The 15,186-nt window shown below is 42.7% G+C and overlaps 1 protein-coding gene across 6 annotated transcripts in view; it reads left to right on the plus strand.

Moving 5' to 3' along the window:
• CACNA1C (calcium voltage-gated channel subunit alpha1 C) overlaps window positions 1-15,186 on the plus strand; it is a 454,995-nt gene that overhangs the window by 378,266 nt on the left and 61,543 nt on the right. For all 6 annotated transcript variants that reach the window (XM_041398795.1, XM_041398796.1, XM_041398797.1 and 3 more), the window contains 7 exons: window positions 691-778; window positions 1,937-2,044; window positions 2,491-2,543; window positions 2,637-2,783; window positions 3,646-3,847; window positions 4,346-4,504; window positions 5,612-5,722. In XM_041398795.1, coding sequence (XP_041254729.1) covers window positions 691-778; window positions 1,937-2,044; window positions 2,491-2,543; window positions 2,637-2,783; window positions 3,646-3,847; window positions 4,346-4,504; window positions 5,612-5,722 — 868 coding nt within the window. The remainder of the gene's footprint in view (window positions 1-690; window positions 779-1,936; window positions 2,045-2,490; window positions 2,544-2,636; window positions 2,784-3,645; window positions 3,848-4,345; window positions 4,505-5,611; window positions 5,723-15,186) is intronic.

Consider the following 15,186-nt stretch of genomic DNA (forward strand, 5'->3'; position numbering starts at 1 on the left):
TACAGACCTAAGTCAGACTCTTGGTGTGTTAACATTAAAACTGTTCCCAAAATCATTAGGAGAACATGATGTCATTGAGCACGAGGAAGATTCTCAGTCAGGGTTTTAGTCCTGGAAGGCACAGAGAGCTATGCTGCAGTAGTTGTGTTCAGTACTTAAAAGTGGGCACATAAGTCATCCTAATCAATTCAGTGGGAGCTTTCACATCCTTAAATTTGTGTACACACTTAAATGATTTGTGTATTCAGGGGCCAGACACACTGTAGGATCAAACTCCAGGTGGGTAGTCTACCTTTAATGCTGGAGTCTCCTGGACTTTTCACTCTTCTGTGAATATTTCAGTGGAGTGCTTCCTTGAGCCTTATCTGAAAATGCCTTGTTAATGACTACATCTTGGCACAATTTCTATATCATGGATATCTACAGAATCTGTTTGCCCTGCTCTAAAAATACACCTTGCCCATGTTCCATTCCTCCTCCATTAATACAGCAGAGATTATGAAATCCAGAACAAGAAGCCAGACCTCTTAAAAAAACATCAGAAACTGGTTTCCTTACCCCTGAAGTGCCATGGCAGAGTTGAATAAATACCTTATGCAGTCTTAGGCTGTGTAGAATTTCAAAGGTCTGTCCTTGCTGCACACTCCCCACATTGCTGTGTCTCTCAAACCTTTCAATACTTCCTTCCAGGTCCAGTGCCATTAATGTGGTGAAGATCCTGCGTGTTCTGCGGGTCCTTAGGCCACTGAGGGCCATCAACAGAGCCAAAGGACTAAAGGTTAGAAAAGTCCCAGTGCATTCTATGAACTATAAATTCAGGTTATTTCAAGCTACAAGGGCTTTTGCAGTGGTTCAAGTAATGTTTCAGCAGAATCACAGTATGGTTGAGGTTGGAAGGGAACTGCTCAAGCAGGGCCACTTAGAGCAGGTTGCCCAGGCTTTAGAGTATCTTCAAAGAGAGAAACTCCACAGCCACTCTGGATGACCTGTTCCAATGCTCAGTCACCCTGACAGTAGAAGTGTTTCTCAATGTTCAGATAAACCTACTCTATTTCAGTTTGTGCCCATTGTCCTGTCAGTGGGAATCACTGAAAACAGCCTGGCTCTGCCTCCTCTGCAACCTCCCTTCAGCCTTTAATATACATTGACCAGATTCCCCTGAGCCTCCTGTCAGATGAACAGACCCAGCTCTCTCAGCCTTTTCTCGTGGGAGAGATGCTCCTATCCCTTAAGTAATCCTTGTGGCTCTTTGCTGGAATGGATTTCCTCCAGAATGTCCACAGTTCTCTCAGCCTTTTCTCGTGGGAGAGATGCTCCTATCCCTTAAGTAATCCTTGTGGCTCTTTGCTGGAATGGATTTCCTCCAGAATGTCCACAGTTCTCCTGTACTGAGGAGCCAGAGCTAGAGCCAGTACAATGGGCATAGTCTCACCAGTGCTGAGTAAAGGGGAGGACTCACCTCCTTCAACTTGTTAAAATCCTGCCTAATGCAGCCCAGGAAAGCACTTGCCATCTTTGTAGTGAAGGCTTATATTCAACTTTGTGTCCACCAGGATTGCTATCTCCTTTTCTGACAAGCTGCTTTTCAGCTGAGCAGAAGTGAAATGATGTGGCTTTCTGGGGTTACAGATGGGCCCACAATGCCAAGCATAACCTTTCTGTATTAGATGAACTCCTTCCTATGCGCTGGTGGGTTCCCAACTATGCAGGAAGTTTCAGAGAGCTGAGTTCTGGTATTTTCCCACCCCTTTCTGCGTGCTCCTAAAAGTACAGCAAGGAATGAAATAAGCTGGTCCCCTTTCCTGAGACATTACTTGGGTAATGGGTACTGCTTAAATAATTTTTGCTTGTTATTTTTATTGTTGGGCTTCTCCCTTAGCCAGAGCAGTTGAGAACAATCCCACAAGTGACTTTTGTTCCTCTCTCCCATTTGCAGCACGTGGTCCAGTGTGTGTTTGTTGCCATCCGAACCATCGGGAACATTGTGATTGTCACCACTTTGCTGCAGTTCATGTTTGCCTGCATTGGAGTTCAGCTGTTTAAGGTAAAACCATTGGACCCATTCATTCATCCATTACATTGAGCTGTATTTAGGGAGGGGGAGAAAAACAGCATAAAAAGCCTGAGGAAGGGAAAATGGGGTCTTTTGTGTGTAACAGGTAAGACATTTGGGGCACTGTCAGTGTTACTGAGTCAGGCATATGCAGAGCTCTTGCCCATGATCTGTGGTCAGCAGAAATGATCAGTAATGTTGTTCTTCCCTAAGCAGCTTTACATTGGCATGACCCCCAGGAAGGTGAAAGGGGCTGCTCAAAAGGGTTGTTCCTTGCAGGCTCTCTACCTCCCATCTTGCAGAGGAAGGTCCATGGGAGATTCATTCCCTTCTTTATGTCTGCTTTTATCTCCTTGCCTTTCACCACCCTCCTGACAAATGCTGAGGACATAAACATAAACAAGCAAAAGCTTCATTCCTCTTTCTTCCTTTGCTAGGGCAAGCTGTACAGCTGCACGGACAGCTCCAAGCAGACAGAAGCAGAATGCAGGTGGGTCTGAGCTTTTCCAATCCCTCCCCTTGGCCGCCCGCAGCGCCTGGCGGTGCAGCTGTGCCACGTTGTGTCTGCACTCTCCACCCACAGAGGATACTACATCACCTACAAGGATGGGGAGGTCAGCCAGCCCATGATACAGCCCCGGAGCTGGGAGAACAGCAAGTTCGACTTCGACAACGTCCTGACTGCCATGATGGCCCTCTTCACCGTCTCGACCTTTGAGGGCTGGCCAGAGTGAGTGTTTCTGGGACCAGTGCAACACTAGCAATGTCCTCATTCATTTCAAAAGAGAAAATTCAAAGGCAGAGCATAGTCTTTCCCTTTCTACGTATTTAAATAAGTCCAGAGCTTTAAATATAGCAATAGTAACACTGTAGTATTATGTACTTTATAAATTCCTCAGGGCCTGCAGGGATTTCTGTTACTGTACTTGGAAGCAGTGTAAAGCACTGTCTCTAGTTCTTAAAAGATTATTTCCATTAGTAGCAGTGATACCAGTATTTGTTACCATTTTTATGTGTATAAATGAACGTAAAAAGCATATCAGACCTTTTCCAGCGTTGCCAGGTTTCAGTCTCCCCGTGAAGCCAGCAGGGCAACATGAAACACTGCCTTGCAGTACTGGCACACATGGGGTGTCTGCCCAGGCCCTGCTGTCTGTACCACTGGAGCTGGGGACTCCCACAGAGTCACTCAGGGTGACGTGGACATGCACGGGGCTGACCCTGACCTGTGTCACCAGGTGATGCCAACAGCAGTCTTAAAAACTGTTGATTCCTGGGATCCCCTTTTCTCACAAAACTCAATTCCCAACAACCCTGTTGAGACTCTCCTGTCTTTTGTTAACTAAAGAGCATTATTTTGTTCAACTATAAAGATATTTCACCCCTGAACAGGTTCAAATGTAGAATTAGTAAGAGCCAGGTCTTCTCCTTTGCAAGCTTTGCACTCAGATTGACGCAAGTCTGCGCATCTCTGAGTGAATTAATTTTTATACAAGTAGAAAAAAATCACAAAGTTAAACTTTATAGCATCACCTATAAGGCCTCAAGGCAGTTGCAGATTTTCTCTGCATTTGGCTCCTGTTTGCTTTCAGGTTGCTGTATAGGTCCATTGATTCCCACATGGAGGATGTGGGACCCATCTATAATCACAGGGTTGAGATCTCCATCTTCTTTATTATCTACATCATCATCATTGCTTTCTTCATGATGAACATCTTCGTTGGTTTCGTCATCGTCACATTTCAGGAACAAGGAGAACAAGAGTACAAGAACTGTGAGCTGGACAAAAACCAGGTAATTTACAACATCCTGCTGTCAACAAAGGTAGAAAATGCATTGAGAATGAGCTTTTAATAGATACAGAGAGGAAAATGTTAAGCTTGTCAACAAATGCACACAGAAAGGAAAATGTTAAGCTTGCCAGCAAGATAAAACTCTAAGCTGGCTTTGCTAACGTCTTTTAGGAGTCAGGTAGGAAAAAAATCTTGCTGTAAGATTTGCTCAAGGGACAACAATTACTTAAAAATGTTTGCTGTGCCATTTGTTTCACTGAGATTAGATGAGCACAACAGCAGTGACTGGCCAAAGTAAATGGCCAAAGTAATTGCATGTAGAACTCTTTAACAGGTAGAATGTGACATTTCACATTGTGACCTAATAGAAACTCTTCTACTAAGCTTTTTCATTTCAGAAACAAACTTTAAAGATATTGTATTTTTAATTACATTTGAAAGTAGCTGACCACCCTGATGTTTTGGGTTTGAGTTTAAATGTACCCTGCCTCTCCCACAGCGCCAGTGTGTAGAGTATGCCCTGAAAGCCCGGCCCCTGCGGAGATACATCCCTAAAAACCAGTACCAGTACAAAGTTTGGTATGTGGTCAACTCCACCTATTTTGAATACCTGATGTTCGTTCTGATCCTGCTGAACACCATCTGCCTGGCCATGCAGGTAAGTGAGCAAGCAGAAAACCTCCAGGTGATGAAGTAGTAGACTTTGTTGGGGGAATTGCAAAAATGGTTGAGTGTATCCTCTTCACTTCTTTTGACATGTAATTGAAATGAGAAGTCTATCTCTCAGCCTCTTCCTGCTAATATCTGACACTTTCAACAATTCTGACTCCTTAAAAACAAATTTCTCATTTCTAAACACAGTCCTGCAAATACTAGAGCTTTTCAAGTAAAAGGTTGAAAATGTCTCAACACTTTATTTTTCTCAGCCTTGCATTTAGCTGCAGCTGAATTGTTTTATCTGATACTGCTTTGAATAAATCACCCTGTGCCAATACAGATCATAAAAATCCATCCCAACTGTTTGAAGTTTGTTGAAATTAAGCAGCTACAAAAGGGGTCTTGTAACATGAACTGGAAATTGACCTTAGAATAAGGCAGTGCAATCAGTTCAAGTATCATGATCTGGAAATAGGGGTATGAAAAGTGAGGTGGCAACACTTGCAGAAGACACTGCTTGAATTAATCAATAGAAGATGGAGAGTAACTTCATAAGATCTTAATAAAGTTAAGTGAATGGGCAGCATGATTGCAAATTTAATTCAGAGTTGACAAATGCAAGATAATGCATATTGGAAAGGTATGATCTGAGCTGCTGATGTACTTTGTAGAATCCTGAATTTAGTGTAATTACTTGGGGGAAAGGCTTGGTATCGTTATGGACAGCTCAGTGAAACCCCTCCTCACTGTGCAGTCACACAAGTAATCCAAGGGTGAGGGAAGGCTGAGAAAAAACACAGTTGAAGATTGCATTGCAACATTGTGCAAATTTATAATGAGCCCTGAACTGGAATGGTAAGTATGATTTTGGTAGCCAGTCCTCAAAAAGATTCTTCTGAAGAGATCAAGAGCCAGGTGGCAAAAATGGATAGAGGCATTATGAGTGCTTATGTATGAAGGGAAATGGGTATTCTTAATTGAAAAAATGAAACATGCTGGGGTCTTCCTTAGAGAACCTTGGCATGAAGGGAGACCGGGAGGGATCCTGTGTATTCCTAACTGCTGGCACATCCTATCCTCACACTCCTGCTGGGATGCTGTTTTTCAGCACTATGGTCAGAGCTGCATGTTCAAGGAAGCCATGAACATCCTCAACATGCTCTTCACTGGCCTCTTCACTGTGGAGATGGTCCTGAAATTAATCGCCTTCAAACCCAAGGTAGGTGCACGAGGAATAGATTTCCCTGGCCTCTGTGTGTGTGTGCATGTGTGCGGGGCAGCTGTGAGGAGAAGGAGGAGGTGAACTTTTCTGATCTATTACCCCACCAAGAGCTGAGCTGGACAGTTGCTCTCTGGATTGGAGTCTCACTTATATTTAATAACATTTTTGCTGGAGAGTAGACACGCTTAAAAAAAAAAAAAATTTAAAAAAGGCAACACCTGCTAATAGAGACGGTTCCTAGTTTTCATTTAGTTATCACAGTGACACTCTGCTAAGGCTGTAACATGTCTTCCATTCTGAATGTTATTCTAATGCTCTCTCTCTGACTTTCCTTATATAATTTAAAAATAGCATCTCATGATTAGTCTCCTGACCCAAGTGAAGTTAATCAAGCATGACTCATTTTGAGTTATGAGCTTTGGAAAAAAATGTTTCTTCTGGGAGGGCTATATCTCAGTGATGGTTTGGATTGCTCTGGTTTTGAATTTAAGACTTCATTGATAATATTCAGTACCCCAGCAGGTCCTGTCTGAAAGCATTGTCCTGTGCATTGGGCCATGTTATTATGCTAGTTTAGCTGCACTGTGGGGTATGCTTAGAACCTCCAAGCTCTTCTAGTTGAGTTCTCACAGCTGCTGCAGGACAAGGACAAAGATCCTGACCTCACAGAATTACCCAAGACTTTCTTCTGTGGGGTTTAAATTCAGTGATGTGTCATAAAAAGTGGAATCCAGATACCTAAATATAGGTCCCTCATGTCACTTCATATCTTCAGTGGTACCTTGACACATGGAGTTGTGTCTTGAAGGATGCTTTGAAACATTGTGGAGATGGTCAAGATGCTCCCTGAAGCATCAGTTATGAACTGGTAAAAATGAGAACATTTATGTCTGGCAGTCATGCTTGTCCTTCATGTTAAAGTTAGGGGATGACTGAATTTAGCTCCTCCCAGGTGTAATCTAACATCTTCCTCATCCTCACTTCAGAAACTTTGCTCTCCATTTCTACTGAATTTGGCCTTATTTTTTTATTTTCCACTCCATGGTGACTTTATTCCCACCCAGCTTCTCCCTTTCTTCCACACTTTCTAGGACTACTTCTTGTAACAGCAGCTATTTTATTTTTCACCCAAGCCCAATATCACTATCCTATCTTGGATGTAGCTCTCTTGGAAGTTAGGAGCATCTTGGCAGTCCTGCTGAAGACTGAGTTTTGGAGGTTTTTTGCAAGATCTCGAACACTGTCTTGGGAAATTTAGAAGCATCATTATCTGTTCCAGCAGAGATTTTCACTTTCAGGAGAGATCTACCTTTGATTTTTGAGACTTCACCCTGTCTGTTAGCAAGCAAATTTTCTGCCACTTCATAAAAGTTTTATCTGCACACCATGTACCCAGAAGTGCATCTCACAGGCTTTATAATGTTCTGATTTTGCAGTTCTGCTTCACAGGAGATTCTTAACTTTCAGGAAGATGAGAATCTCAGCAGAATTTGGTTCAGAACGTTTAGGGGAGAAGTTCAACCAGGTCAAATACTGAGTTCTGTACATATATAAGGAAGGCTTTACCTGACATGGTTGTTTCTAACCATGTAAGGAAATGGCATTGATGATAGTGGAAAGCCTTTCTACTTCCTGTGGTTTACTTTCCTCTGTTCAATCTCCTTTTCAAGTTTTCCTGCACAAAAAATACTAAAAAAAAAATCAACTGAGGGCAAGCAAGTATCTTTGGATGGTAAAATATTGAAATAGATTTCCTAAAGTAATTGTGGAATCTCTATATTTTGAGGATTTAAAATTAAGTTGGGGGAATCTTTAATTCAAGACAGTTTAGGAATTGATGATCTGTCTTGAGACAGGCAAATGGAATAGACAGGGCCCCACTCAGCCCAATTTTCCATGATTCTGTAATCTCTGAATTAAGTCCCCAGCTGCTAAACTATGGTAAAAGTGAGAGTTTATCACAAGAGTAGTAGAGTCTAAATGAAGTCTTTCAAGCTAGGACTCAGACAACAACCTCAGGTGAAAGAATAGCCAGCACTAACAATAAATGTTTCAAATCATAGTCTGGCCTGTATGCCAAAGATGGTACTAACTCATATCTCTATTTTAATTGAATACCTTAATGAAAGAAACCCAACATTTTAAAAATTGAAGCAAAGGATTACAGGGAAGAAAAACAGGACTGACCTTGTGAAAACAGCTAACACAGCAAAAAGAGTTTCCTCCTGCAGCATATTCACACTGAATTTTGTTAAGTACCAGTTCAGCAACTCGGGTTTGGAAATACCAAATTCCTTGTGTAACTTGTCATTGTTGTGTACGAGGATTTGGTTGCATTCCCTGCTCTCCAAAGAAGGCAACCCCTTCTCACACATGACCACTGGGACTGACGTGGACCAGTGCTGGGGAGCACATCTGCTTCTCTTCAGGTTGCACACCAGTACTGAAGATGAACTTGCCTGGAATATTTTCTGAAATGGGAGTTTCCAGCATGGAGAAAGTAGTTACCTTGATCTTCTGCTTGGCTAGACCTTGTGGCCAAACTACATTTGCAGATGGAAGCTGTCCCCAGGAACACCAGCTGGGAAAGTCCAAAAGCATTTCTTTGTCACCTGGGAGAATATCATTACCTATGCCCTCTAACCAACCACGTCCCCCCAACAAAGAAATGAGATGCTGAGTGTTATTAGTGTATCCCAGATGGGAAATGGCAAGATGAAATGCTCATCTCTGCTGCAAACAGATTTGTCTGTCATTTCCTGAGCAGTAAAACACAAACCAGCCTTTGTTTAAGCTGCTTTGTCTCATTTTGAATTTCTGCCCAAACATCACTCTTTTCTGTGAGAAGAATACCCTAAAATAAAAGAGCTGTAAGCTTTTTGACTGACAACAAGGAAGGAGGAAACTTGGTTAGCTGAAGGTGTTGTGTTCTAATGACAAGTCCCAGGAGAATGTGGCAGAACAGAACTGAGCACAGAATTTAAGCTGGCAACATTCAGTCTGGTTTTTTTCCTTTTTTTGGGTGCTTAACCCAGTTGTGGATGCTGCAGCATAACCTTCAACTGCAGCAAAACATGCAGGAGCTGAGTTGTGACTCTGAAGCAGCCACCACAGAGCTCTCCCTTGCACAGCCACTTGCTAAAGGCACCTTGGAATGAAGGGTCTGCAGCAGCAGCAACAGAGGGATGAGGATTTCTCCATCTGCACAAGGTGGAACGAGCTGCTGTTTGTTCACACCTTCACTGGGAGGGTTGGAGAGGGAACTAGGACAGATCCCTGAGGCACTGGGAGCTGCTAAGCACTACCTTCTCACAGAAGCCACCACAGGGATGTGCCCATGTGGAACAGCTTTAGGGGAAGCCCAATCTGCAGAGTTCCTGCTGCTACTGCCCATGATGTGGCATCCATGATTACAGACACACAGATTCAATTGGAAATGGGTTGGGAAATCATCAAGATTATTCAAGATCATCAGATCCAGCTGTTAACCTACCATTGCCAAGGCCCACTAAATACAATGCACACCAGTGCTACTGTGAATTACCTGCACAACAACAGAAAATGTGGCAGCCTGACTGAATATGGGTTTTTTTACTGTATCCCTTTTTGAGTTCTTCATTTCCATTCTGTGAGATGTCCTCCTGACTTGCTACTCTTGATACTACAGGTGAAAAAAGTAAACACGATCAGTTGCATAGAGGAGAAGCAGGTTCACACACGTGCCTATCTACAAAGAACCAGCATGGAAAACTCAGCCCTGCCCCTGGTTCTTGTGGTGGGAGCAAGGCTTTGCTTATTGAAAGGCCAGCTGTAGGAAAAAGGAGCCAAGTCCAAGTCAGGGCTTGTCTCCTAACACTTACAGAAAATATGTGAAGGGAGTAGGAAGACAAGGGCTTTCCTAACTAAACATACTGTTACTGCTGAAATTGGTTGCTCTGGTCAGCAAGTCCCTTTGAAACTTGTCCTTTTAGCTGGCCATCCTCTGTGAGCAGTGTTTTGGTTTGCTTGGTCCCCTGGGAGGCTCTAGAGAAGAGGGATACATCAGCTGGAGCAGCTGCTGCTGTGGCACAGTCAGAGCATGCCAGGCTGGGACAAGGCTTCTGAGAACCCTGTGGGTTTGTGGGACACTTCTTTGGAGCAGAGGGTCAGTTATCCCATTTTTTTGCAGGATTAATCTAAGCACTGTGTCAGACACAGCTCGTCCATGTCTGCAGCTTTGTCAGGAGGGTGTGCTAACAGTGAGCTCGAGCGATTTGGGATGATGAGGGCTGCTGATAAAGAAAACATCCACTACTTGCCCTGCATCTCCTTACAGAGTATTAATATGCTGCTCTGAAGCAAAACTCTCAAATGGACCTCAGTGCTTATTTTGGCTGATGCTCATAAACTGATTCAAAGACACAGACAGTCTAAAAGTAATGCTGTTGAGCCAAGGCCTTTTGCTGCTTTGTTTTTCTAATTTTATAAATTCTCCAGCCAGTCTGCTGAGCTATTTTCCAATTCCTGCATGGTGAAAGCTGCTGCTGCTGCTTCAGGCTTTTTCCAGAGAAAACTACTAAAGGGAATGAGGTGCTGTGCTCCCTGTGGTGCTCACAGCTACCACTGTTCCAGCTTCTTAAGGAAGAAATCCCCACAAGAGTCAGTCCAGGAAGGGCCAGCTGCTCTGAAAAACCTGCCTGGGGTTTATCTTTTCAAGTTAAAGACAGTGACTTAAAATTCCTATTCATATGAAGCCTCACCATCTGTCAATGTACATGCTAATGTGAGGATGGATATTCCTCCAGGAATTTCAGATCTTTCCAGCTCCCTGGAATGGGTTGTTTTCCTGATGAGCCACATCTACTTTTTATTTCAGGAAACACTTCATCTGACCTCTTATTAGCTAGGGCAGGACCACTAATCCAAGAGCTATGAATTTTCTCCTGTTGTGCCTGTCATCTTAAACTAGGGAAGACATATAGAAGTGGAACTACTGCTATGCATAAAGAACATGATCATATATTTTGTCAAATCTGTGCCTGCCTGTGGAAAGGGGATCTTGGAGATTTCCTCTGTGGAATTATGACTATCAGAGAGACTGCAGATCACAAGTCTATTCCATTTACCAGACACTGTCAGCACCTTTCTTCCCTGGGTGTTTATAGATGTTACTTGTAAAGCAGCCTGTAGCAAACGCCATCTGTCCTGCCTCAGAGAGTTACTTCAGTCCCCCGTTTATCACTGCTACTTTACTCTGCATTCTTGCCATTCTTACATGTCATTTTTGTGCAGCACAGTTCGGACTTCAGCGGGCTGTTTCAAACAAGCTTCACACTCAGCACAAGGCACACAGTCCCGTGTGATGCCAGGAAGAGCTGTGACCCTCTGTGCTGTGGAAGGCACAAGTGCCACCCATGGTTATTTCTCAGCCTCCATGTACTGATGGATCTACGTGTCCTCAGTGTTTCTTTCTCCCCTGATGCATTTGCACTTCTTTATTCCTCTTTAAGCTCCTCTCAGTCAGCGTTTATCATGCATTTGATGTACAGATATTTCTTCTAAAACCTGCAAAATGACTCATCTGTTTTTGTTCCCTTTTTACCAGTACATTTCTCATGCTTTTATGCCTATAAACAGATCTTTGAGCAGTCTCTCCTAAAGTCACACTGGCTGCTTCATACTACTCACATCCTTCTTTCTCACCAAAACCATAATCTGTTATTCCTTGGTCAGGATAGATGCTTCAACATTTTCACAAACAGCTGAAATTTATATCCATAGAAACAATGCTGGTTAATTTTGGAAATCTAATGCTCTTTGTACTTCTCCATTCTAGTACACGTAGAAATACCTGTATAGCTTAGGAAGCTGCCCTGGCATCATTCAACACAGTGTTTTATTTCTCCAGCTTATACAGAGAAAGGGAAATAAAGACTTTCTGCACTGATAAAAAACATCAGAAAAACTGGTTACAACTGAGAGGTCTTTTGCTCAGAGCTGAATAACACTTCAGCTCCATCCAACAGGAATCATATTTAGTTAAAAATCACATGCCTGGGATGCAGTATGGTGGCATAAATTATTGGTTTAAGCTGTGTAAATGTGAGCCCGTGGTGCAGGCAGCTGGCTCCCTCCATGGACTGTGGCCACACGATGCTGTGTGGCCAAATGTGGTGGTTGTTGAGTGGCTCTTACTTTGCAGACTTCCTTTGCTGGTTTTGGCAGGTCCTTAACCTTTCTGGCCACCTAATTGTTTCCTCAGCTTCAGTATCATCTTTTCTGTTTTGGAGGGGCAGCCTCTACATGTGGAGTATTTGATGATTGAGTCTTGTATCCCCTGCAAGAGGAAGGTCAGTCTCCAACCACCACCCTGGCTTTGGGTGAAAAAAATGCTTTAAAAGGCAAAAGAAAGCTCAAGAAAGTTGATTATGTGTCAAAACCTGTGGGTGGGGAATGATGTACATCATTTAACAAAAAGGAAGAGTGAGCTCTGCTTGATGGTGGGTAAGAAGTAGTGAGCATGGAGAGAGCTAGGAATGATCAGGTAAGGCAGTTTGTGAGCTGAAGAAAAGGAAAGAACAAAACCAACAGGAAGGATCAGGTCTGAGAGGAAAATAGAAAAAACCCAAGTCCATGGAGGAAGAATAGCCATACAAATAATGAAGAGTGGGAAAAGATAAAATGTCCTTAAAGGCAGAAAGAAAAAGATAAATTTAAGACCTTGAAATAGTAAAGTATTAATAAAATGGAGGAAGATGTGATTGGACAAAAAGTGATGCGAGGAAAAGAAAAACAGAAACAGGACTGAAAAAAAAAGTAAACATGGGAAGGGATTTTTAGAAAATTAAAAACTGAATTAAAACCCATACCTTTTAAACTAATGAGCATCTTTTTGTGCTTCTAAAGTTCCCTGGCAGGCATCCCAGGTCTCCATGTTCAAACACATTAAAATCTCAGCCACAGAGCCTCCCTGTGTACTGTCTCATCAGAATAAGTTCCAGTAGAAATTTGGCACAGTATGTTTCCCTGCTTCTGTGGGTTAAACTCAGCCCTGTTTCAAAATGCATCATCAGGTACCTCAGAAAGGCTTTCCTTTTTCACCCCAAATTTTGTTGTGGTGAAGTCTGAATGTCTTGTATGTTCCTCTGGATTTTCTATACCACCAGTAGCTCAGCTGGAATTAATCTCAGCTGCTCCAGTGAGCCCAGCAGCTGCCATGAACCCAGAAACCCCTGAAGTCTTTGTCATGCCCAGATAAAGATACCAGTGACTGCATTTTGTGTGAAGTCAGCCTGAGGCTCTTGAGGAATTGCTGAATCAGCCTTGAGGGTTTTGGAAATAAACTAGAAAAAGGAAAGAAAAATCTTCTCTCTTCATTAATCACTCCTCTGCTTTCTCTTTACTGTGATTACCTGTTTGCAGGATTCCCATGCATTTTGCACAGAATACACACCATGAACAAACTTGAGCATATTGTCTTTCATGTCCATAGGTCTGGAAGGAAGAAGGAGCCTCTTTTCTAAGCCTTTCTGAAAAAGTAAATACTAAAAGTACTGTATGTCAGAGCAACATGTTTAGGTGACTTTGGTGGGAAGAAATACTTGGAATAATTATTCTGGACATGAATGACCAGGTCATCCCAGTCCTTTCTTCGCATCAGTGGGTTGCACAGTCAGCTGGTAGACTTGCTCCTGGAAGCTGCTTGCTTGACAGAATTTCTACCTGCCCATATGTCCAGGAAAAGGAAGGAAAAGAGAGGCTAAGAAAGAAAGTGAGCCTCTTGCAGCCCAGACCATTCTCTCAGCAGTTCAGCACTGGGGCTTTCTCACAGACCGTGGAAGACCCCGCTAGCCAAGGGCCAAAGCCTGGATTTGTTATTTGTTATTTAATTGAAACTACTCAGGAGAGTGCTGCCAACGTGTTACAAGGCAGTGAAATTTGAAGAAAGAGGAGCTACATGTTGCTTTAGACTGCTGGTCCATCAAGTAGAGCCTTGAATAATAAATCTTCCAGTTAATAAAGAGAAAGGAATTTGCAACAGAACGCTCAGGGATGAGGTTGATTTACCAGCAGTTTCTACAAATGAGGAGTTAGCTAGCAGATAGCTGCCTTCTCTATCATGTGAAAGCACAGGGAATCCTCTTTGATGGCTTCTAGATTTCACTGAGCTCCTCACCAGTTCCTGAGTGTGTGTGGGAGAGCAAATCTGGCCCTTCCAAACACTTTAAAGGAGGAAAAGTAGTGCCAGACTAAAGTTGTTCTATTGTGCATATGCTTATATTCTGAGATGGCATAGGCGTGACTGAGCCTCAACGAGTGATGCAGTGTGAAAAACACTTGGTAGGTGAATGTAACAAGATGGATGATGAGAAATGAAACTTTCACCCTAAATCCTAGCTTATAACTCTACTTGAATCTGGGTCAGGAGGCATCAAAGCCTTCCTTGTCAGCACTGGTTGACATCCTGTATAAAGTGTCTCTTTCCCATTTTATTGCAGAAAATAAATATATCTGGCACAAAGGCATGAGCAGAGTGCACCTTATTTGGTTTCTTTGTTGCTGCCCCTAATAGAAAGAGGAACAAAACAGTACCCAGAACAAACTTCCCTCTTCAGGAAAAGAACTTGTCCTTTCATATTGTGGTGGAAACAGTTGGTGAGGGACAAAAAGGCTGTTTGATCTGCTGCTTAGATCTGCTGTGTTAGATCTGTTGTTTAAATGCAGGATGTTCTCCTTCCTGGAGGACAAGGCCAGCAATTTTCTGCAAATACATCCTCTAATTACTATAGAGAATGTGTGAAATCTAACAATGATCAACCAGAGCTGTGCAATCCTCCAGCTTTCTGAAGGATCAGAGGAGAATTCAGTAGGCAGAAAAGGCTGTTAAAGGAGCTGTGTAAGAGCTTCAGTGATACAGGACCTTTTGCTTCACAGCAAACATACCCAGAGAATTTGCATATTGCTGCAACATTATGACAGATGTATTTTCAGTCTGGCACTTGGGGGTTTTAATGTCGTTATAAATGATCCAAAATAATTATATGACTGCACAATGCAACAGTGTGGGAAGCACTGCATTAGCTATTGCACTTAATTATTTAATACAGAAAATTATCCACATGATGTTAAAAGCCCAGTGGGATGGTGAACCAGGGCCTCACTCATAGCAATATCAACAGCCTGGAAAGGGAACAGTGCCAGGGAAAAGCAACAGACAAAAAATCCCAGCTCTCTATCACTTCCTGTGAGGTTGTTTTAAAGGATCCAGAGCTCTCAGAGATGTGAATCTTCACACAAGAATGGTACCAGATAACAGGCTGTGATACAGCACATTTGTCATGTTAGAAAGTGATATTTCCACTGGCAAATGGTCACCTGGCTTACATCTAAGAGAGGTGATCTCTCTTTTCTCATGCATCTGGCTTTTGGAGACCTTGGAAACTTTAGTTTTCTTTGTTTCTGCTTCCCCAAGAGTCAAATGA

The sequence above is a fragment of the Onychostruthus taczanowskii genome, unplaced genomic scaffold (assembly GCF_017590055.1).
Source record: "Onychostruthus taczanowskii isolate IOZ18803 unplaced genomic scaffold, ASM1759005v1 scaffold15, whole genome shotgun sequence".
In the NCBI taxonomy this organism is placed as follows: Eukaryota; Metazoa; Chordata; class Aves; order Passeriformes; family Passeridae; genus Onychostruthus; species Onychostruthus taczanowskii.